A 23,234-nucleotide genomic window follows, 5' to 3' on the forward strand; every position below is an offset into this window, starting at 1 on the left:
AACCATGAATGAATGAATAGCGGATGGCTGCCACGGTTCCCGATGCCACCACAGCACAACGATTACTACAACAATTAGGGCACAGAGATGCTGACCAAATGGAGTTGAAGCAGTCAGCGGAGAGAGGCAGCGGCTGTGGGCTGTGGGGATAAGCAAAATAATGTGACAAGGCTAAATGGCGTAGCTGACATTGCACAACTCCGGCCAGGGCTCCCCGGGCATGGCCAAGAGCCAGGAAATGTCGGCACCGTAACAGATAGACAGACAAAGAGTAAGAGTGGGACAGAGCAAGAGATAGAGAGAGAGAGCGAAATAGAAAAAAAAAGAAGACAGGCAAAAGGCCAGCAAGTCGCCGTCATGGCGACGCGGCCAAGATTTCAGTATTTTAAACAGTTGACTAAGCCAAACTTTTGTGACTTTTAATTGCTGTAAAACGTAATTACACGCTGCTTGTGGCTCTTTCTCCCTTTGAATGAACGTACGGTATGTGTGGCTTTTGCAATTTTCATTCTCTCTCTTTTTGGGTTAGCTAATTAAAACTTACGTTTTTGGGTAACTTTCGGGCTCAATAAAAACTTTAAAATTCATTTTAATGGGCGATAAATTTTAGGCTCTAATATTGGTTTACATTTATGGATATATTTATGCAAACGATAGACCTAATCAGTGCAAATAATTGCAAAGTTAAATCAAAACAGAATCTATTTGAATGTTTTTTGTTTGACATAAATGACCATGGACATACTCCTCGTAGGTTAGCCAGAACTGCCAGCATTTGGCCCACTAAACCCAAGCAAACATTCAAGTCGTTGGCAGTGCACTCATGCATAAGATCTACAATCGACAAACATGTTTCAATCGATAATAAAACACTCAAACTCAAACTCAAACTGCAAACCCACACGAATGCACACTACACGAATTTTGGCTACGAGTATATGGATTACACATTGATTCAATGCACTGGCTGGCAGCTTAAACAAATGCTCCGAAAACTTTGTCTGTGCGTGGTTTTTGGCATTAAAACTTTTACCAAATCGAACGCTTTTAGCGCAAATGTTAAGGTTTACTTACAAAATGTATAATGAACGTAAAATGTTGAAATAATGGAGGAATAGCGAATGGCATTCACTATAACTACTTCATATAGTGTAAAAACAGTTGCAAGCACCACTTGAATTCCCATTCAGCCATAAAGACCAATGAACGGCAGTGCAGTGGGTTCCACATTCCACATTCCATGTCCCTGTCCATGTCCATGATTCCAATTTCATTTCCATGTGCAGGCAGGCAGGCTGCTACCCCAAACGACTTGTTCAATTGCCAGACCATAAACGTAGTCGACTTTTTGCCCGACTAGTCCCTTGATTTAGACGGCACTATAGATGAATTATTATTGTTAAATATGAATATTTATTGCATTTTTCGGGTGGTGAAATTGTTCCACGTCCCAGCTGATGCAAAGCCTTTGATCTCTTGGGCAATCTGTGGATATGCTCTTTTGTTTAAATATTTTATGGGCCATGCTTAGTCCCTGCTTTGGCATATAATGCATTTTCTTCTGCTTTCATTTGCAAGTTTTCGTGATGAAAACTGCTGCTGCCTCGCGACGGGGGAAGCGGCGACGACAAGAGCCTACAATTAAATTAGACAAAAGTTTTCGAGAGAGGCAGAGACCGAAAATCATGAAATGAGCAAGTTTTTCCGAGTAATCAAAATATGGCTGGGTTGTGGGGGACCTCCTGCTCTGTGGAATGCACTTTAATTGAAACTTTTGCAAAAATCAAAGAAACCACAAAAAGTGGTCGAAATGCAATTAGTTTTAAAGTGCAATGTAATTGCATTTCCATTAGAAAAGCCAGCCAAAAAAACAATCATATCAAATATGAACAGCCAAGAAAAGGAACTGCAAAATGCACAGAGCTTAAGCAGAAAAGAGCAGCCGGCAGCCGGCAAATACATAATTTATGTATGAGGAAAACCCGCACTCGACTTGGGCCTGTTGTTGGTTTTGCTACTTGGCCATAAATTGTTACAGCTTTCGGGTTCTACCTTATGCAGATTTGTTTGACTTCAAAAGAGGCAACAAATTGCCCCAACACTGGATGCTGCCGCTGCTGCTGCTGTTGTTGTTTCTGTTGTTCTTTCCAAAGTTGGTTTTTATTTTTCTTTATTTTTAGTCGGATGCTGTTGTGTTTTATTCCGTGCTCTCTCACTCTCCCTCTTCAGGACTAATCCACTAAACCGTAAACAAACGAGGACAGTCAACAAAGGACCAACAGGAGCGTATGAGCTATTAAGTGTGGCATGTGTGTGTGTGTGTGTGTGGCTCAAGTCGTATTGTAAGCTCTCCTCTGGCTCTCCACTCTCCGGTTTCCGGTGCCTGGGTGTCGCATTTCTTTTCCTCTTGTAACTACAAGCAATTTTCATTTCAAAGCGTGTCGCTTTTGCCATATACCAAAAGATTTACAACTTGCAACACAGCACTGAGAGATGCATTACAAATGGAATTTAAAACGTTAAAATGCCATTTCCTTTGTGGCTAACTCAGAAAGCATCAAGTTGGCCTCCCCGCAGAGCATTTACATAAGGAAATAATCATAATAAAATTCAGTATATAAATATATGAGTGCGGCAGTGTAGGAAATTTGCTGGAATCATTAGTTAAACATGAAAAATCTAAGTGAAATAATCGGCCACAATGTAAATTCGCAAATAGTTAAGTATTTGCTGTGTACCGACGCAAATTTTCAACTCTGCCAATTCAATATTTGCTCCCAAGCAAAACTTCAAGACCTCAAGGGTGCTGGGCGCTGGTTCTGCTGCTGGTGCTCTGTGCCGTAGGAGCACACACAAAGCGCAAGGTCAAACAAGAGCTGCAAAACTTGGCTTTCATTGGAAATTTGCTTTCCGTTTTTCTTCTTTTTTGTGAGTGTTTTTTTTTTTTTTTTCAATTTGTTTTCGCTGTGTTTTTGCTGTTTTGTGTGTGTTTTATTTGAGAGAGCACAAGCCAGGCAGTGGAGCAGGGGGAGCGGGGGGCAGCAATGAAAGTTAAACAATGTTTGCGGGCTCTGCTATCCGTTTCCGCAATAATTTCTTGAATCTGCCGCCTCGGCAGTGGGTAGGGACGGGGCGGGGAGGGACTAGGACCAACCGCGAGCATTCTGTGTCCTTGACACCATTTCCCCAGTTACCAGCGAAAGCGGAAAACTTTTGATTTTGCCACAAGATAATTTGCTAGCCCAGTCACAGCCGCTAGTCGAGTAATGGGCTTCGGGATGGCTTCATGGCAGGGGCCTGTGGGGCCACTTAAAGCCATGCAAAATGGAACGAAGGGGCAGGGGCAGGGGTAGGAGTACGCGGCAATCCAAATAAGGAAATCAAAATGACAAAGCGCCGCAAAAGGCAAGCGAAAATTGAACATCCTGCAGCAGGATGCCAAGAACGGGCGGGGCGGGTCGTCCAGCCAAGATGTACACCATAATTATGGGCGACCGAGATAAGGAGATGCCACTCTCCATTCCACGTTGCACAGGAGCACAATTGATGCCAAGGACTACGCCCAAGGACTGTGCGGGTGTGGCTGTGGCTGTGGGTGGCTGTAGGGACCCCCCTTCCGGCTACGGTCAGCCTGCATGGCGGTGCTCCACTTTGTGCAATGAGAAATTTCCGCTTGCTCGTTTCTCCAGCTTGAGGGATGACATTTTTGCAAATTGCCATCATAATATTAATCAAATTTGTGTAAATTTGTTTGCAAAATTCAAAAAGGAAATGGTGTCAACGGCCCAGCACTGCCCATTGGCCATTTCCAGTCCCATTCCCATTGCCATTTCCATTCCCATTCCATTAGTGTCCCAGTTTTCGGTTGGCAGACGGCATGGGATTATTAGGTTAATAGCTCTTCTCGTTTCAGTTTAATCTTGCTGAAATTGAAAAACACAAACTACAGCCAAGTGCGGAGCTGGACAGAGATTGAGCTGGAGAACCATACGCAGGGACAGACAGGAGCAGGACATAGCATAGCCAATTCCCCAGCTAAGTGAGTGGAAATGAAATATTTTTGTTAATTAGAAAGGCAAAACAATCGGATATGGCCATAGGTGTAATTAAGTGCAAACATTTTAATTGAATTCCAGGCTCAAACGAAGACTCCATTCGGAGGCTATCTGATGGAGACCCAAAGGCTCGACAGTCTGCCAGTCGCACCCTCTTGGGTAAATCAATTCTCACCTTCTGCCCCACACACAACTTTTAGTTTGCAAATTAAATTTGAAATTAAACCGTAGCACCCCGTTGGACATCTGAAGGCATATAGCTCAATGCATTTATGCTGCTCAAAGAAGCTCTTTCCGACATGAATAAAACTTTAAATTGACTTGCCAGGCTATTCAGAGCCAGGGACACACACGCTGCCGCAGTCAGTGCCATTCACACACACACATTTATGCCAACACCTTGCTCCAGTAAGCCGCACATTTCTAGGACAGAGCCAGAGCCAGTGCACAATGCGAGATCTGTTTTATGGTAACCTCAAGTGGCTTATTTTAACGGCCCAGCACCGTAAGAAGAAAAGTTCTGACAAGGCCTCACGGAGGGATATATGTATGTATGTGTGTGTGTGTGTGTGAAGTGGGAGTGAATGCGACACGGTAAAGAACTTGTAAAAGCCCAAGGACTGGAACGCCAAAGAGTTACGATGGGGTTGGGGTTGGGGCTGGGGCTGGGGCTGGCTACGATGTCATTACATGCCCGAGCCTCTGCCTGTGCCTGTGCATCGGCTTAAGCTGTCCAGGAAACTGGTTTAATTTAATTTTTATGTGGTTACCAATCGATGAAGTCCCACAGCCACAGAGCTACCAGCTCCCAGCTCCCAGCTCTGTCAAAACTTCCAGTGAACTTCATTAGACCAAATCTGACGGCCAACAGTATTTCAGTCCCTCGACGGTCGGTCCAGCCACTTGTGGAATCCCAGACATTTTCTCATCGAGAACGAGCCAGAGATGATGCTGCTTAAATGAAGCAGAAACTTGGCCAAGGGTGTTCATTCATGAGTTGCTGCCTTTTTCTGTCGGTTTCATGGAATGTGCAGCGGTAAAGGATGCTCGACAAGTCGAGTATTCCGGACTACCCCAGTCGTCGAGTGCTTCTCGCACTTTGCCTTCGAAGGCATCACCTGGGCTGACTTATGCGCCTTCTTTGCCTTTGCCTGATTGTGGAGGGTGCTGCAAAGTTTGCTCGAAACTTGCTGCAGCAAATACCCCAGCCAGGGGTGAAATAACTTTGACACAAAACTTGGCGAAAACCAAAAACCTTTCAAGGGTCCACTTCTCTCCAACAAATGCTAATCAAGACTGGTCGCAGGAGCTGCAGCTAGAGCGGCAGCGGAATCTGCAGGATAAAAGGATCTGCATAAACTTTTAGTGCAAGAAAAGCCAATTGAAGGAACAAAAACTTGGCCGATAATTGTCTCTCCACTCTCTCAGGAGTGGATTCCCATCTCAGCAGCACTGACACTGTTTGGTTGAGTTTTCAGTTAGAAACAAATAAAATTATCGATTCAAAACCATGCACAATCTCCGCTTTCGTTCGCTGATCACCTTCACGAGCCTCTGGCTAATCGGTCGCCAGCGCTCGAGCTGCGTGGAGGATGGAACTGCGATTGGGGACACCAAGAGCCAGGCCTGGAACAATGACTGGGACCAAGGCAATCCCATGGCAGCCCAAGTAAGCGAGGGACAGAAATCAAAGGCCTCGCGACACATCATCATGGTGAGGCACGGACACTACAAAAAGTCGAAGACAAGCGGCGATCAGCTCACAGACCTCGGGCGACAGCAGGCCAAGTGGACGGGCAAGCGGCTGCGGGAATGGAACATCAGCTGGGACCAGGTGGTGGTCTCCACCATGACACGGGCCCAACAGACATCGGAGATTATCCTTAAAGAGCTGAACTTTGATCCCCGCAGCGTAATCCACACGGATGAGCTGCGAGAGGGAGCGCCGTATCTCGCGGATCCCCCATCGAGAGCGCGCAGACAGAAGCTGGAGGAATCCATTCGCCGGGATGGACCACGCATTGAGGCTGCCTTCAGGCGCTACTTCTACCGTGCCCCGCCCGACCAGGAGCGTGAATCGTTCCTCCTGATCGTCTGCCACTCGAATGTCATTCGGTATGTGATCCTGCGTGCCCTGCAGCTGCCACCTGAAGCCTGGACACGGCTCAGTCTCAATCACGGCTCCATTACCTGGCTGACTGTCCACCCAACGGGCTACGTTTCGCTGCGCTTTATGGGCGATTCGGGCTTCATGCCCGTCCAGCAGCTCAGCAGTCGCTGCCGCAGGGACTCGGGCTTAAAGCCTGCAAAGGTGATCCAGAATCGCAGCTGAGTCTGATTAAATCATGTCTGTGTGAAAAATAGCGCTCGAATGCATCACATCATTTGCATCCGTACAATGTGTTCCCCTCCCTCACCCAGTACAGACTCTCACCGGCCAGAAACGTGACTTTCGTGCACATTTTGGCCGCATTCGGGTGTCTGGCAACGGCAACTGCTGCAAAAACCACTTTAACTTTGGCCAAAATCACTTTACACACTGTCGTTGGCATCTGGCATTGGTTGCATGCAACATCCAGTGGCCACGGCGGTCAGGGAGCGTTGCTCGCCCCCTTTTTGCCACATTTTTGCTACTCTTTCGGGTTTTGTCTCCTGCTCATTAGTGCGGCTTTCATTTTGGTTATTGTTCTCGTAGCCCCATGTTGTTCGGTTTCGGTTTCTGGTTTTGGTTTCTGGCTTTCTGCGTTCGAATAATTCCTGGCTTGCTGGATGCGTCTCTGTTGCTCCACTCCTGTCGTTGCATTCAATTTGCATCCCACCCTCCACAATTAGAATTTAATTTGAGCGGGGCATTGGCATTTATGCCCCTGGGGCCACTCACAACTGGCGTGGCAGTTGCTAGACACTCGTAGGGCCAACGGGCTGTGCTTTTGTTCTCTGTGAGATTTCTGTAAGGGTAAAGCCAGCGAAGTTCACTCTTCAAATCTGACGTATCGAATTTCTGTCATTCGGTTAGGGGGAAATGCTAATTATTCCCTTCATTTTGGGGCTATCCCTGTGGAGCTCTGACTCGGAGGCCAAGCGGGGAGTCTTTGCCGATCTGCATGACAAAACATTTGAGATGCTGATCGCCGGCGGCCACATACCGGACAGTGGGGCTCTGGTCAGGCACATTGTCTCCATACGAACCCTCAACTATATTGAATTCCGTGGTGACAATCACTTTTGCAGCGGCGTTTTGGTCAGCAGTCGGGCGGTGCTGACTGCCGCCCACTGCGTCACTGAGTAAGTGTGTAAGTGTGAGTAAGAGGAACGCAGATGAGGCATTGACACTGCTCCACCGCCTGCCACACAGCTGGTTCAAGGCGGCCATGAACCCGCGCTCACTGCTCATCGTCTTTGGCAACACGCAGCGGCTGGGCTTCTACGAGATTGAGGAATGCCGACGCGTGGACCGTCTGGTGCTGCATCCCGACTACAAACGCTACAAGGAGAACGATCTGGCGGTGCTCCAACTGAGCAAGCGCATACCCAGCAACATGATCAATGTGCGGCCCATGCTGATGCGGCACCGCTCCCGTGTCACCGTGGGCATGCGCTGCCTCACCATGGGCTGGGGACAGGTGTATCCGGTACGTATGCCCAGTTCCCACTGTGTTCCCAGTTGCAGCAGCAAACAATTCCATTACAGCACGGCCCCTACTCAAATCTAATCATCTATCTGGATGTGGTGATCCGTAACCACAGTTTCTGCGAGGGCAAGGTGCCATCGTACAACAGACGCGGACATCTGTGCGCTGAGCCCGATGCCTATGGCGCATTCTGTCCCGGCGACATGGGTGGGCCGCTGATATGCAGCGACTGGCTGGCTGGCATCATTGGTGGCTCGAATCTCTGCGAGGGCGGCAAGGCCTTGAAGTTTACAAATTACTCGTACCACGAAAAGTGGATCCAAGGCACGGTGCTCGCTCTCACAGGAGAGGCAAACGATCGATTATCTGCGGCTGCCACGCTGCTGCTATTCTCCCTCTTGATCAGCAGCTCATAATACAATAAAAAAAGGATTCACAATCCCAGTTGAAACCGGGCTGCCCCGTCAGTGGATGTCAACATTTATATTTGATCAAATTCGCGAGTTAAAGTCTGAAAGCGGCTTCAGGCTGCCGTGCAATTCTCTGGCAAAATGCATAAATCAAAAGCAAATTGAATTTCAGTCAGAGCAGGCTGCCACCGAGGCATTGGCAGCCACCACTGTTGATGTTGTGCCACCGCACCCGCACCAGCACCCGCACCTCCCCCTTTTCGTCCCCCAGCCCTGTCAGCTCTGACAATATGTTGGGTAAGATGCCGTGGGGAGGCAAACGTGAGAGCACACAGCTCAGATCTGCTACGTTCCACTGTCGCTACGACGATGTTGGGCTAAAAAGTTTGCCAGGGCGCCTGCAGCTCATGCAACTTTAAAACAAAGTCTACTTAATGCAAAGCTCAAGGCGCCAGCCGCCAACACAAACAAAGCCTGCGAAATTGCTCCTTAGTACTTATGGCAGAGAGAGACGCAAACTATTAATTCCACTTTCAAAGCGTTTTGCCTCCCGCCCAAAAAAGATGCCAGAACAAATGTCGCAAGACTACGCAGAATCGATAGTGCTGAGATCATAGTGCATAGCATGGGGTTCAATTGCTTGTGATGAAAGGTTCCCCCCTCTCTCTTTGCTGTGGAAACTCACCACACCACACATGATGGTCTGGTCTGCTCGCTGCAAAAAGTAAAACAGAGAAAAATTTCTAAGTTTTCTTTTGCGACGATTATTGGGTGCCAGCAACACTTTTCACCGTTCAGTCGGCCGACGGCGCTTGTCACGCTTTGTGTGTTCAATTGGCTAAAGAATTGTTGCGCCAGGATACGCGTCCCCCCCACCAACATCCTAATTGTGCTTAAATAAACAAATAAACAAGTGATTGTGTTTGTGTTTGTGCATGAAAATTAAATGGATAAGTGAATTCCGCATGAGGTGTGCGAGGGTTTGCATTCAAAATTCGAAATAATTTGGAGTTTCCGTGACGGAATGTACAAATAAATACCGCTGCTAGCTGGCGATATATTTACATATCAAACTAATTGCATTCTAATTTAAATAACTTTCAATTACAAACACGACCTCGTAATGAAGTATCGTGACCCCAAAAGCCGCATATAGCGAGTGTGCAACAGTGTGTGTGTGTGTGTGAGTGAGAGCGAGGAGCAGCTTCACTTCGATTGGGGAAATCAATCATCAATTAGGAAGGTAGACCGAGGTGCGTAAGTTCATTTACCGTGCAATTTATTAATTAATCGAATCTGGCACACACACATGGAAAATTTGAAGCGTTGGGGTTCAGCCTCATTATGGTTTCATAATCACAGCCACCACACTGTGTACAGTGAACGCTTGGTAAGCGAGATGGCATTCCTTCTATTCCCCCACCTATCTGCATTTGTAAACCAATGCACTTCGATTGCCGCTGCACAGAGCAGCTACTTCCTTTGCCAGTTGCCTCTGCTGCCACAACAAAAGCCACTCGAATAACTCCACTGTAAGCTGTGGGGAAAAGCTCTTACGTGTAAGTAGGGGTATGTGACCCAATGCATTGAACTCTGCCACCTCGCATTATAATACTTGGAGTGCTATCATAAAACGGCTTTTACTAATATCTTTCTAACAAGCCAACCCCATGGCAGGGAGCGTTAGTGGCAGCAGCACAACACAATGAGCAGATAATGGGCGACAACACTTGGGCGGGGCGGGGCGGGGCGACTTGTGCCTTTCAGCACATTGCGTATCGAGTTGCCTTCAAAAGAGCTTGTAACAGCAAATTCGAGCGCCTTGACTCGTGTCCATTGGGCTAACATAATCGCACATGGGGGAGAGACACACACAAACACACAGACAGACAGAGAGACCATGCGGGGGTATCGAGTTTTAATGACCCACTTTCGGGCTCAAGACTGTTTAACTTTTGCTGCACAGCGCCATGGGTTTGTTCTAATTCCGCCGGACAGCGTATATCCCAGGGCAGAGCAATTAGCAGTGGCCATTGGCCAGTGGCCAGTAGCATGAATGGACGATAAAGGCGGCAAAGCGGTACGTTGTACGTACGCTGCCAATACGTAGATATTGTCAAGGAAAACAAATGAGTTGAGTTCGCCCGGCAGAACTTGTGGGGCTTCCATGGGTAGCTGCACTTCGGCCCTCAAGAGAGATGTCCATTCGGCAGACAGAGAAATCGAGAATAGAAGACGGAGAAAGAGAGGCAACAAAGAGAGGGAGAAAGGAAGAACGAGAGAGTGTCTCTGAAAGTCATTACCCATTGATATACACTTTATGTTGCAGCTATAGAAACTTTTTTCCTTTCGTTTCATTTTGGTTTTTTGTTGACAGCATGGACAAGACTCAAAGACAGCAAAGGAAACAAACAATTAATAGAATTAACAAGCGAACAAAAATTAAATTCAAGGCGTCATTCAGGGGCAAGCAATTTCAAGCAATAAAAATGTAAAGATTCTCCCACTCGTAATAAACTAAAGCCCAAAGTTGTGTCTCTCTCTCTCTGGGCAAGCAATTTATGGTCCCAAACTAAATTCATTTGTGGGCTAAAAATAATGGCAAAAATTCCTCAGGCTGCTGCAATACTCATTAATTCGGTATATGTCACATATTCTTTGCAAGTTGCTAGGGCTTGTCCCTGCCACATGCAACACCAGTACCAGTAGGGCCATGCCACACACAGGCATACCAAATACATACACATATGTACATAAATACATATATGTATGTACGTACAATATGAATGCATAATTGGAACATAAAATTCCAAAAATATTTTACAACATCCTCTGTGGCAACCACACACGTACGTGTCTGTGTGTTGGTGAGTGATATTCATGGTCATATGGCCTGCTGCCTTCATTTATTCATTCACAGCACAGCGCCTGGAGGAGGTCTCGTGCTTGGCCCGGCCCGTACCGCCCACCCCCCCAGCCAGCACACAAGGATTTCCGACAAACGGGCAGCGAAGATGGACCAGCGTAATCTAACACTGCCACCGCCAGCCGCACCAACAACAATTATGTCCTCGTCATCATCAGCAGCCACAGGAGCAGCAGCAGCAGCGGCTGTGGGCGCAGCTCTTGTGGTGGAAGCAGCAGGCGGACCCACCACATCGGCACTGGCGAGTATCGCAGCAGCAGCAGCGACAACAACCATAGCATTAGCAACAACAACGACGCCGACAACAACAACGCCGGGCACATTTTTTACATACAGCATACCGGGCATGGACATAGCGCCAGGACCATTTATATTCACCTACGTTAGTGAATTTTTATCGCTTATCACGCCCGAAGAATTGCCGCTCGGTAAGTCCTGCTCTCAGCCCTGGCCCCTGCCATGTGTGCCCCGCCATTCACTGAGAGAAAAAACTATTAGCAAGCTTAGGAAATCGCCCAAGGGACTCGCTTTGTTTGGGTCTGTAAACGAGAAAACCATTTTCCGAGTGCTTTTGTGTGTGGGTGTAAGAGTGGGTGGTTCCACCTTCAGTTCAGAAATTTAAGCATGCTAAGGATGGTGCCTGATTGGGCGTACCCATGAGCAAGCTTACAGCACAAACAGTTGTAAGATAAAAGAATAGAACGTTGGGTAGACAGACTTGTTTCGAAAGGAAATCAAAGTCAGAGTCGGCCTGGCTATAGCCAGCAAATCCATAGCTAAATATGTTTTTTTTTTTGGGAATCTCTGTCTAAATTGCCAAATGTCCAATGAGGAGAGCTTGCTACAAAGTTTTATGAAAAAGCATGGCGTGCAGGAGGATGTTGCCCGTCACTATCTAGCAGCCAATGACTGGGCCTTGGAGCGGGCCAGCTGCACATACGAGTCGGACACGGCCGCGGGCAGCAGCAATGCCATTGAAACGTCCAGCACAGACCAGCAGGATGTTGACACGGAGGATAACTTTGCCGCAAGCTCCACCAACATCCTAGTCCAGTCGGAGAAACGCGTCAGCATCGAGAACTCCACTCCGGCCCTGACCAATTTGGACAGCAGCCGCAGCATGCGCGTCTGGGGGCAAGGCCTGCGCCTGGGCAGCGCTCATCCGATCAATCCGCCGCCGCCTCGGCGCCCAGAGCCGGACTCGGACACGGAGAACACGGAGAACGACAGCGAACAGACGATTGTGGTGCTGCATCTCTGGTCGGAGGGCTTCACCGTGGACGATGGTTCGCTCCGGCTGTACGATGTGCCGGAGAATGAACGTTTTCTGCGCTCCATCCTGCGCGGGGACTTCCCCCCGGAGATGCTGCTGCTGGGCCAACGGTTGGAGCTGAGTGTCCAGGATCACACCAACGAATCCTACAGGAGTTTCACACGCAAACAATTTCTGGGCTCGGGACGCCCGCTGGGCAATCCCTCGAGTCACTTGGAGGTTTCCTCGCCAACAGAGTCCTTGGAGAGGAGCCAGGAGCAGCATGCCGAGGGCAGACTGAACCTCGACGAGAGGTCAGCCCTGACCACTGTCCAGCTGCGTCTCTCCGATGGCAGCCGCATCTCGGCCCGCTTCAATCCCACCCACAATGTGGGCGATCTCTACCGCTATGTCCGCCTGGCCCGACCCCAGTACTCCCACAGCAGCTTCGTGCTGATGACGAGCTTTCCCCGCCAACAGCTGGACGAGACGGATGTCCGCACCCTGATCGAGGCGAATCTCTGCAATGTGGTCATCATCCAACACATGCACGAGGCACAGCCCGAGCCATCCTCCAGCGACTTTTCTGATGTGAATCTTGATTAAATCTGAATATAGACAGCGAATTTGGCCCAATTTTCGTTAGAATTTGATTAAAGATTTCCTCAAATCGAATTTTGCAGATTCCATACGCGATGTTCTACACAAAAATGTCAGCCTGCTCGACTTTGCCTCGAATGTAAGTCCAAGGATCTGTGGCTAAGAAAACAAACTCAAGTCTAACCGTAACCTCCCCTTTCAGGCCATCAAAATCGAATCCGGTTTCATTGGCCTGATGAGCATCTTTGCCATCCTCGCGCTGGTACCGCTAATTGCCACCTGTGCCTGGTGCTGTGGCCGCCGCGCCACCCAGGAGGAGGTGGACCACATACGCAGGGCACCCGTTCACATACGCGACGAGGCGCTGGAGGAGAGTCTGCGGTGCCGCAAGAGCGCCGGCCTGGTCACACTCTGGATCATCTTTGTGCTGCTCACGTAAGTTCCGGATGGAAGGTTTTGCAGGAGACAAGACGGGGAAGGCATGACTTTTTCATGGCTACTTTGCAGGCTGAGCGACCTTAGCATATTTTATGCCAATAGCCGACTCTCCGCTGGCATCGAGATGACGCCCGAAATGGTAAAGTCAGCCGTGCACGATGTGGAGGTCTTCCTCAAGGACACACATCTGCAGATCAAACACAAACTGGATAATGGCTTTCATGTTTCCGTTGAGAGAGTCGTCAAAGATTTGGAAGGTCAGTGGTGGTTGGTGGCGATGGCCCTCGATTAGGGGCGTCACCAAAGTTTCTTGCCAACTTTGTGTCGCCTCGCCTGCCTCGCCACGAGCACATTTATAGCATTCGATTCATGCATTATGCTAAAACTTTATCCGCACTGCATTCTGAGTTATTGTCGTGGTTCTACTCCTTGTCCTCCCATGAATTTCCTTCTAAAAAATACTGATATATGTACTGTATGCCGTGTGCACTCTTCCACAGACGTGGATGTTCTGCTCGGTGAGCCAATTCAAGCGGAAATATCTGCACACACTGGCCTTGAGCTGGCATATGATTCATTGACGACACTTAGCCTGGGTGAGTATTATGGTTAAGTGCTAACCGCCCTCCCCCTTGTCCAGCTGCGATTGTCCGGCTGCGGACTTGACCCAAATTCCATTGTTCATTGTGGCATGAAAATGCCTGCGATGGCCATGCAGGCCTAGCCGCGGTCATGTTGCACAAACATGACAATAAACCAGCACCCAATAAATTAAAACGCTCTCGCACTCGGAGGGCGTGGCCAAATGGTGGTTGACCTTTCATGTGCGGTTTCGGGTCAACACATTTAAATTTAAATTTTTACCCCAACCCGTCGGGAATAAGCAGCCCACAAATGTGTATTCATTTATGTTGGTAGAAATGCTCAAGCTAAACAAGCAAAGCAATTGATGAGACTGAATTGGAGTGGGAGAATGCAGGCGGTGGCAGGAACCCACGAAAGCGCCAATAAGCTTTGCAGCCGGGTGACAGGACAAATGGCAAGATGACAGCTCCATTATGTTTGCCTTCGAGCACAATGTGCAATTTAGAATCAGTCTTCTTTGATCCCGTTTCCCCCGATTCTCCCAGTTACCCACTGCCAGTTCCCAGTTCCCGATTCCGTGGCTCATGGCCGAATAAATATGCTATAATAATAGTCGAAATAATAATATTTTCGTACATTTGTCGCTGTCAGCGAATGCGGAGCTCATCTACCGCGTCCTCATGCTGCAGGAGACTGTCGGCCGAGCCCTGAAGCTCTCCCAGGAGGCAACGGCACGCATGGAGGAGCTGCAGATACAATTGTCGGTGCTCCAGCGCCAGTGCACGTACAGGGACCGGCCGCTATGCGACACATTGCGTATACGCAGCTTCGAGGAGAACGGCGTCGTCGATGCCCTGAAAACTGTAAGTTATCTCTCTGTCTCTCTCTCTCTCTTTTCTAAAGGGTTTAAATAATTTTCGGCTCTTATTTATCATCGTTCTCATCGCTCTCTTTTTTCTGGTTTGTTTTCTTCTAATTTTGCCACGCTATTTCTCATTTCCTGGACACAATGAACGAATTTGTCAGCTGCAAGAGGACCAGAGCATCTTCCGTATGCGCTACTTGGGCGAAATTGAATTTGGTGCCACTGTCAAAAATCTGACATCGGAAGTTGGTGTGTCACGTTCTATTTTCAGCAATTTCCCGCAACAAGTTAAACATGACACGGCATATGAGCGGAACTGTGAGTAAACCAATCAAAATAAAGTAAAATAATAAAAATATAAGACACAAGCGGGGAAGCCCCTCGCCCACACATCCCACACATTTGTTAATAATTTCGCATTAATAGATAGATAAAATAATAGATAAAAATGGATGGCACTGTTGACTGAGTTAGAGACAAGAAGAAAAGGCACAGGGAACATCAAATATCGTAGAGCGACCCAAAAAAGACCCCAGACTATTTTATATAATAGGACGAAAATATAAGTATGATAGATATGTAGAAATGATGGACTTTTTCATCTGAAAATGATTCAATAGATGCATTTTTCGGCTTTCAAAAGTAGGAAGAACAAGGCAAAAAGTGTATAATTAAAGGACAAATGAATTCATGAAATATAGTATGAATAATATATATGAAGAATAATTATGATATAAAAAGAGCATGGTGCAAACTCACCTTCAGTTGTAATTGAATTTATGCCGGGTTTATTCTCTCTTTTGATGTTCTCTTATTTTGTTCCAAATCAAAGAGAAACAAATGCAAATGTCATTCATATTCCGCTCGTTGCAAATTCTTGCGGTAAATGTCATATTTGTTATTTCCACGCTTTAATCAGTTTTGCTTGATATTTTATTGCTTTTAATTCTTTAGCCGTATCCGCCTGGCTCTCCTTGCCGTCATAATGACCATCCTGCACAAACACTTTCACTTTTCACTGACTCTCACTCTAACACTTTTCACTTTTGCCGTAACCGCCTGGCTCTCCTTGCCGTCATAATGACCATCGACACTGACACTTGCACTTAACACTGAGTGAGATTTTATTTTCCGCTCTTTCTTTATTCTTGCGGTACTGTTTACACTCAACTCACTATTACACTGCACTCACTTTTCACTCACTTTAGCCGCAACCGCCTGGCTCTCCTTGCCGTCATAATGACCATCGACACTGACACTTAACACTGAGTGAGATTTTATATTCCGCTCTTTCTTTATTCTTGCGGTACTGTTTACACTCAACTCACTATTACACTGCACTCACTTTTCACTCACTTTAGCCGCAACCGCCTGGCTCTCCTTGCCGTCATAATGACCATCGACACTGACACTTAACACTGAGTGAGATTTTATATTCCGCTATTTCCTTTGGCTGCATGGCATTTAACTGTATTTGCTTGTAACTCACTCTAACACTGCACTCACTTTTGCCGAACCAGCCTGGCAACGCCAGCACTGACACTCTCACAGAAAAAAAAGCAAAACCACTCAAGAGCCATGCTCGATCCCGTTACTTTTTCTCGCCCTCTTTCCACTGGAATTCTCATGACTAAAACTGCGACGCAATTGCCATTTTTCGGGCATTTTTTCGCACAGAGAAAACATTGAAATTATTATTTTTCACACTTGCTGTGATATTATTTTTACTTTTGCCAACGCCTTTGGGTCTGCCCTCATGGGGTTGCACTTTTCGGGCTGTTTCCAGAACTTTGCTTAATTTTTTCCACAAATTTTACCACTTTTCCGGCATATTTTAATTTTAAACACTTTCTACACTTATAACAGGAGTTTTTTCACTATTTTCCCAACTTTTCCACTATTTTTTAACACTTTTTTAACATTTTTCTTAGCACAACATTAAAAAGCACGCGCCGCGTCGGTGGAGTGAATTTTTTGTGAGGGAAATTGTCTCCTGTTTGCAAACGGTCAGGGAACTCCTCTCCTGTGTCTAAACGGTCAGGGAAATTTAAAGTGAGAGAGCGGCGCAGATTTGAGTGCGTAGGTGGCTTGTTTTAGATTCTCTGTTTCTGTTGCTCTCTTTCCACCAAAAAATATTTGAGTGCAATCGGCGCGGGCAACTGAGAGCGGCTTAGCATTTACATTGTATTTATGAGTGTGTGTGTTGTTTCTTTTGCGAATGTTCTCGAATCTATGTATGTATGTATGTATGTAGATGATGTGATGAGATCATGAGCAAGAAAAAAGCAATTACTTTGAAGAGTTTTTTTTACCGTTGGTCCTCCCTCTATCTATTGCTTGTGACGTCAATGGATGTAAAGAGCGCGGCTTTGTTGTTTTTGCGTGTTTGTGTGTTTCTTGTTGCAGTCTGACAAAAGTAAACGGACTGCTAAGAGAGCACAATCTCGTATAGGATTGAACGGGTACACTTTGCCAAAGAAGGTTTGTTATTGGTACCACCTTCCATGCAAAGTTGGGGGTGGGGCGGAGATGGGAAGTTCGTAGATGAGAGGAACACCGATAAAGTCTATTTATTGTGAAGAGTTCTTCTTTTTGATCCTCCCTCCCCAACCATTTCACTGACCTGAAGTAAGCAGTGGAGTAAGCGAAGAGAGCAGTGATTGAATGAAGTGCGCACCTTCGCAGAGAGGATTTAAGAGCGTCTTTGCCTGTTCTTTTTGCAGTTGCTTTCGCTTGTGGCTTCAGTGTCCGTACTGTACTGTAAATAAAGTTACATATGTATGTATGCATGTTCATACATACATATTTACTCTTCTGTATGCAGTAACCCAAGTAATTTTTTTGCGATACACCACAAAAGCGTCACACAAATCCATGCATTGGACATGGACCAAGTCCCAAACTCGATTATGGCGTCAATTTAACTGTACAACTCAATCAATGGCACACATCCATCCATTCCACAGCCCACATCCCACTCACATAACTGTAACAGGTAACAGGTATCTAAATCCAATAAACCCATGAATCTGACAATGCAATTTCCGAAACAAAGCGGATAAGAGAGCGGAGAGACAAGGGTGGCAGCAGCATGGCAGGGTACAGCATAGCAAAGCTCAATATTAATTAGTGTCACCTGGTTCTGGTCTATGGATGCTAATTGAATTGGCGCAAACTTTCCCCCGCAGATACCCTGGAGCAATTGTCGAGCATTCGTCACAGGACAACGGCCAATGCACAGCAGCTGACGTCGGCCATCAATGTGGTGCTGAAGCGTCTGGAGGGCACCTGGCCCTCGATGCAGCCCGCCTACAACGAGCTCAAGGAGTGGGCGGACATGTACTGGAGCATGGGCTGGATAGCCGCCATGGTCATCATCTGGGTGATGCTCTTTATGCTAATGTCCTACTGCTGCTTCCTCTGCGAATCGAACACCAAGTCTGGCGTCGTCTTCTTCGTGGCCGTGCTCATCATCTGCCTCGCCAGCATCGCCCTCACCTTCTACGGCATCTTCTCGCTGGCCGTCGGCGGCAACACGGAGGTCTTCCTCTGTCGCTCCCTCTACGACAAGGACTACGACATGCTGGGTAAGCTATTCGACAAGCCCGGCTATGTGTATGCCCGCGAGCCCCAGACGGGCATCATTGGCGAACTGCTGCGACCCGCAGGCGTCAATCGGTCTGTTGTGAATGTCAGCCTAGGCAGCGCGCTCAGGTGAGTCGCGCAGTGCACCAGCCACCCCCGGGTGCAACCCATTAATCTCTGTGTGTAAACTTAGAGTTCCCGTTCCCAGGTAGCCCAACAACCAAAGAACCAACAACCAAAGTACCCAGCCAGCCAGCGTTGAAGTAACGAATTTTGTTATCCAATTACTTTGATACTGTACGTGCCTGTAATTTTGATTGAACGCCCTGCCCAAAAAGTTCCCTGAGAACGCGACCATTCGCCACCCCGTAAGAAATATAAAAAAAATGTTTTCACAGTCGCATCGATTAAGAGTTGTGTACACACTGCTCTACTCGATTAATGAACGTTCGAGGCAACACTTGTAAACTGCTTAAATGCTAATCAAATGATTTGAAGAGCCTCTTAAGCGATCCCACTGTGATTACCCCTTTCTGTGTTTATCTGCCCGGCCACTCCCCAGCCACTTATAACTTTCCTTTTGCCAAAACTTGTCACTGACCAAAATTCACACACAGACAGCTAAAGCCACAACGCAATCTCTGTAGACTGCAGAGACTACAGAACTTATTCGGCTTCAAATCCCATTCAGTCCCAGAGCAGAGAGCACAGTACACAGGCCTGTCAGGCAGCAGTCGGAGTCGGAGACCGACCGACCCTAAGCCACAAAGTTTTGAAAGCCCAATGAAATTTGCTAGCCACATGGCACTCAATTTTACGAAGAACATACCAATACCAATGCCAATACAGCCACAAGCATCCACCCACACCCACATGCACGCACTGACACACACACGCACACAGAAGTTGTAACCGCAAATTTTAAGCACGATTCCAATTATCTGAACAGATACAAAATGCGCATGCAAGCCAGGCCAAGCCACACACACTCCACCCCCCACCAGCTGCGTGTGTGTGCATGTAAGCTAAGAGATAGTGTGTGCTGCCTGTCCGAAAAGTAGCACCCATTTTAGACCCACAAAATCCGTGCTCAAAGGCAACTCTCCCTTCACTCCTTTGTATTTCCCTTTGGCAAACTGCAACTTTTGTATACCGTAAACAGAGGCTGCGAACAAAATCAAGCGTCGTACAATGTCTTTCAATTGGATGCGTTCGTGAATACCACGAAAATCGCGGATTTGAAACAATTTCCAAAAGTTTCGACGGCCATCGATGCAATTTCCGTGTCGGGCCGCACGCTGCTCTCGCTGACCCAATCCGTACAGAACATATTGGAGAATATGCTGCAGACATCCTCATTCAATCTGACCACATATCGCAGCAGTGTGGGTGCGCCCACGCCCGAAAAGGATTTGGCCACATTCATCGATCAAATGCAGCGAGTAGCCCTACAGGTACGCGAACTCCATCTGCTGACAGCGGCTGATTAGTTTCCATTTCGAATGGGCGCAAATACAAATCCCTTCCGCATCCGTTTTGCCTTTTCAGATTCAGGACGTTGCCACATCATCACGCATGACAACGCTGGGCAGCCGCTCGAAGCGCCTGCAGGCCTCCATTCTGCAGCCATTGGAGAATCTGCAGAACGAAATCCTGTACCATCTGACGGCGCTCGAACTGCAGCGGGATCCCTGGGCCAAGCAGGTGAATCAGACGCTCAATCATCTGAAGAGCATTCAGGGCTACCTCGAGAACAAGGCGGGCGAGATATGCCACAACATGACACGACTCTACACGGACCGGTAAGTCGTCTGAACTTTGTAGATAATAAATTATAAACAAAAGCAAACAGAAACGCACGCAAATCTGCATTGTTGGTTCGAGTTAATTGCTGCAAAAATCTCTAAGAGATTCTTTGCCAAAAGTTACGGTCACACCCCAAATTCCAAGGTGAGTTTACCAACAAGGTGACGTAGTCCGCTGTAGGGAGGAGCAATAATTTATTCACCACGCTCAATCAGACAAGGTGCTAGAAGGGGATGGAGATAGAGATATTGCTGCCCTGTGGTGAAGACTTCACCTTGCAAGTAAATCCACCTTGGCTCGTGCCATTGTTGTGCTGCTGCAGAGAAAACAAACAAAACTCAAACAAAACTGCAAAAAAAGCGAAGAGAAAGAGCTGCACATAGTTTTCCCCTTTTATCAGATAATTGAAAGTCGTAATCGTTTGATTAAGCTTGCCCAAGTGGCATGATTGCATTCTCCATGTGTTTTTGCAACACAAACAAAACGAAACACATGCCACGCCCCTGCTGCCATTTTGTATTTTCTCTGCTCTTACCCTCCACAGCCTGAAGGCTTACTTGACCAGCAGTCGTGCCACAATGGAATCACAACTGGGCGATACTACGACCAAATGCCGACCCTTCTACGACACCTTCGATGCCAGCCGCACTTTCCTCTGCCGCAACATGGTGGACTTTGTCAATGGGTTGACCTTCTTCATCCTCTTGACGCTGCTGCTGTGGGCCATTGGCACGCCCGTGGGCCTCAATCTGATCACCATCCAGACACGCCTGAATGTGATGCAAGCGGCACAGGCACGCAGCAAGAGCAGGCAGCGGCGCAGCGATCGCAGTCCGGATCGGGAGCGGGAGCAGCGCAGCGACAGTCGCGGTAGGAAGAAGCAGCGAACGAGCAGTGCGTCGGCCACAGGCAGGAGCGCGCGGAGAGAGCAGAGCAGGGAACGCAGCACCAGCAGCACGGCACGGGCCAGGCCACAGCTGTAAGTAGATCCGCACTCAGAATGAGATTAACCTGAAGATTGGTTCACCCCCCACAGTCGTCGCACCGCCACGGAGGAAACCCTCGACTTGGATGATGATTCGACACCAACTAGACAGCCCCAGCAGCAGCCACCGCAACGGCGACAGGAGCAGAATCAGCGGGAAATGGAGCGAGAGCGGGATCAGCATAGTCGGGAACGGGAACGGGAGCGGGAGCAGAGTCGCGGCCGTGAGGTGTCGGCCATCAATACGCCCGTGCGTAGTCGCAGCCGCCAGCAGCTGTGAGTATTTCTTGAGCTCGCTTGAGTCGTTGCATCGATCCATCAGACTCATTTCCATCATTTGCATCGGACTGCGGCAGGCGGCACGATCCCGAGGATGACAATTGGGGCTCATCCAGTGGTCCCAGCCGAGCCACATCCAATGAGCGCGAAACCAGTCAGGCTAGAAAGATTCTCAATGTTTGGCAGTCGGGCAGAAATAAGATCAAGCCACCGACGCTGTAAGTTTGTAGGATGCCCCCCACTGTGACCCCCTTCTGACAGCTGATCTATGCTTTCCCCTCCCCCGCAAAACAGTCGGCGGCAGGGCACCGAGGAGTACGACTTTGATGTGGCACCCGATGACATTGGCTGGCGCTCGCATGTCCAGTCCAGTGTCAGTCCCGAGCAACGCAGCAGCCGTCAGCAGCCGTCAGACAATCGCTCCAATCATCGTACTAAACAGAAGCTGTAAGTCTTCCGCCCCCCGCCACCGCCCCCGCGTGTCCCATGGCTCTCACTCTCACTCTGTCTCTCAGACGTAGTACCAATGCGGATAGAGCTAGCAGCGAAATGGTGCGTCGTCCCGTAACGCCCGTCTTGAGCGTTAATCCAGACATACCGGCAGCCATGCCCCTGCCCCGCACGCCGATGCGTTTGAGGAGCAAAGTCTCGCTGACCGCCCGAGCGGTGCAGGATATTGCCAACAAGCGGAGTCAGCGTCTGTGAGTGTCCCCGAGTGTACCAGACCCGAGTCCCACGCTCCATTCCAACTCTCACCCAGCCATAAGTACAAGTCATTGCAGCACCGATTTTAACTTCAACTTTTGACCTATCCTTTTGCTTATCCTTTTGCCGCCACAGCCAACGCACTGGCACCGATGAATTCGACTTTGATGAAAGCGATGCCTATGGCACTGGAGCACATCTAGAGGCGGATGTGGCGGCGTAAGAAAGCTGCCCAAATGTCTTTCTGCAGTAATCAAATTCCCTTTTTGTTACAGCGCCCGACGCACGCCACCGCGCAGCGCTCCGCCGCCCCCGCCTCCGCCAGCGCCCGGCATGAACAGGTTCTACCAACGTTATTAACCATTGTAATCCGTTTGACGACGTTTTGTTTTTTGTGGTTTGTCTCTTGAGTTTCGTTTATTGTTTTGCTTTAGTTTTGATTAATTTTTGGTGTTTTTTTGTTGATGTTGTGCGAAATGCCAGTGACCAAAGTGCCAGTTACCAATCGAAACAAACACACACACAAATTTCTTATTGTGTTCACAGCGACAAAGTCTATATATTCTGAAATCTCCAAACTTTCTCTCCCCGCAACCAAACTGACTCCCCGGCGCAGAGGCCTAAGCGTGCGCTGGCACGAGGAAGACGAGGACTTGGTCTTTGAGGATGTCGATGCGCCGAAAAAGAGCTAAAAAAATATAACCTAAGTTCCCACACGAATTTCTAATGCTAAAACTAAGTCTCGTCTTGCAAAATTTGTTTTATATTTCGCTTTTGCCACACACCACTCGAAAATAGTTCTTAGAAGATAGTCCATAGACTCACCCACCGATGCGTCGGTTTCATTATGTTCTAAGCATTTAACAAGGTGTATTAAACCTTTAATAAATAAAGTAAAATCATAACTGGAAAGGTCTGCCTTGAGGTTTGAGAATTGCAAAAGATCGAGCAGCTTGGATCGTTTCTAAAGGGCTTGAACTAAAGGGTTCTCCACGTCTCAGCTTCACCATCGATTGGCGTGACATAAAACTATACTTGGAGTAGCTATAAAGATCTTTCAGTCAGCCATTCTATCCCACGATTATATTGCAGTCTCAGAGCTTATGTTTCG

At 47.9% G+C, this 23,234-nt stretch overlaps 4 protein-coding genes across 7 annotated transcripts; all 4 read left to right on the top strand.

Moving 5' to 3' along the window:
* Positions 1–5,528: 5,528 nt before the first annotated feature.
* On the top strand, positions 5,529–6,419 carry LOC117890405 (serine/threonine-protein phosphatase Pgam5, mitochondrial). Its single transcript, XM_034795215.1, has one exon. The coding sequence runs from the start codon at positions 5,566–5,568 to the stop codon at positions 6,385–6,387; it is 822 nt and encodes a 273-aa protein (XP_034651106.1). The 5' UTR covers positions 5,529–5,565; the 3' UTR covers positions 6,388–6,419.
* Positions 6,420–7,077: 658 nt separating this feature from the next.
* On the top strand, positions 7,078–8,103 carry LOC117889759 (ovochymase-1). Its single transcript, XM_034794204.1, has 3 exons — positions 7,078–7,340; positions 7,411–7,687; positions 7,747–8,103. The coding sequence occupies exons 1-3, from the start codon at positions 7,078–7,080 to the stop codon at positions 8,101–8,103; spliced, it is 897 nt and encodes a 298-aa protein (XP_034650095.1).
* An 803-nt stretch (positions 8,104–8,906) lies between these two features.
* Positions 8,907–23,024, top strand: LOC117891744. Of its 4 annotated transcripts, none has more exons than XM_034797348.1 (19): positions 8,907–9,350; positions 11,018–11,451; positions 12,959–13,014; positions 13,078–13,310; positions 13,383–13,570; positions 13,814–13,909; positions 14,550–14,761; positions 14,925–15,081; positions 17,952–18,477; positions 19,511–19,802; positions 19,897–20,150; positions 20,699–21,133; positions 21,191–21,415; positions 21,496–21,636; positions 21,713–21,865; positions 21,934–22,119; positions 22,259–22,342; positions 22,399–22,464; positions 22,670–23,024. In XM_034797348.1, the coding sequence occupies exons 2-19, from the start codon at positions 11,112–11,114 to the stop codon at positions 22,689–22,691; spliced, it is 3,666 nt and encodes a 1,221-aa protein (XP_034653239.1). In that variant the 5' UTR covers positions 8,907–9,350; positions 11,018–11,111; the 3' UTR covers positions 22,692–23,024. The 4 variants fall into 4 exon arrangements, 3 of the variants coding, with proteins under 3 accessions (XP_034653239.1, XP_034653238.1, XP_034653240.1); XM_034797347.1 differs by having other exon boundaries at positions 22,740–23,024; XR_004648654.1 differs by lacking the exons at positions 22,399–22,464; positions 22,670–23,024 and having other exon boundaries at positions 8,908–9,350; positions 21,934–22,184; positions 22,259–22,338.
* On the top strand, positions 11,791–13,014 carry LOC117891748 (NSFL1 cofactor p47). The gene has a single exon (XM_034797353.1). The coding sequence runs from the start codon at positions 11,844–11,846 to the stop codon at positions 12,879–12,881; it is 1,038 nt and encodes a 345-aa protein (XP_034653244.1). The 5' UTR covers positions 11,791–11,843; the 3' UTR covers positions 12,882–13,014.
* Positions 23,025–23,234: the final 210 nt, after the last annotated feature.

Source organism: Drosophila subobscura, chromosome E (assembly GCF_008121235.1).
Source record: "Drosophila subobscura isolate 14011-0131.10 chromosome E, UCBerk_Dsub_1.0, whole genome shotgun sequence".
In the NCBI taxonomy this organism is placed as follows: Eukaryota; Metazoa; Arthropoda; class Insecta; order Diptera; family Drosophilidae; genus Drosophila; species Drosophila subobscura.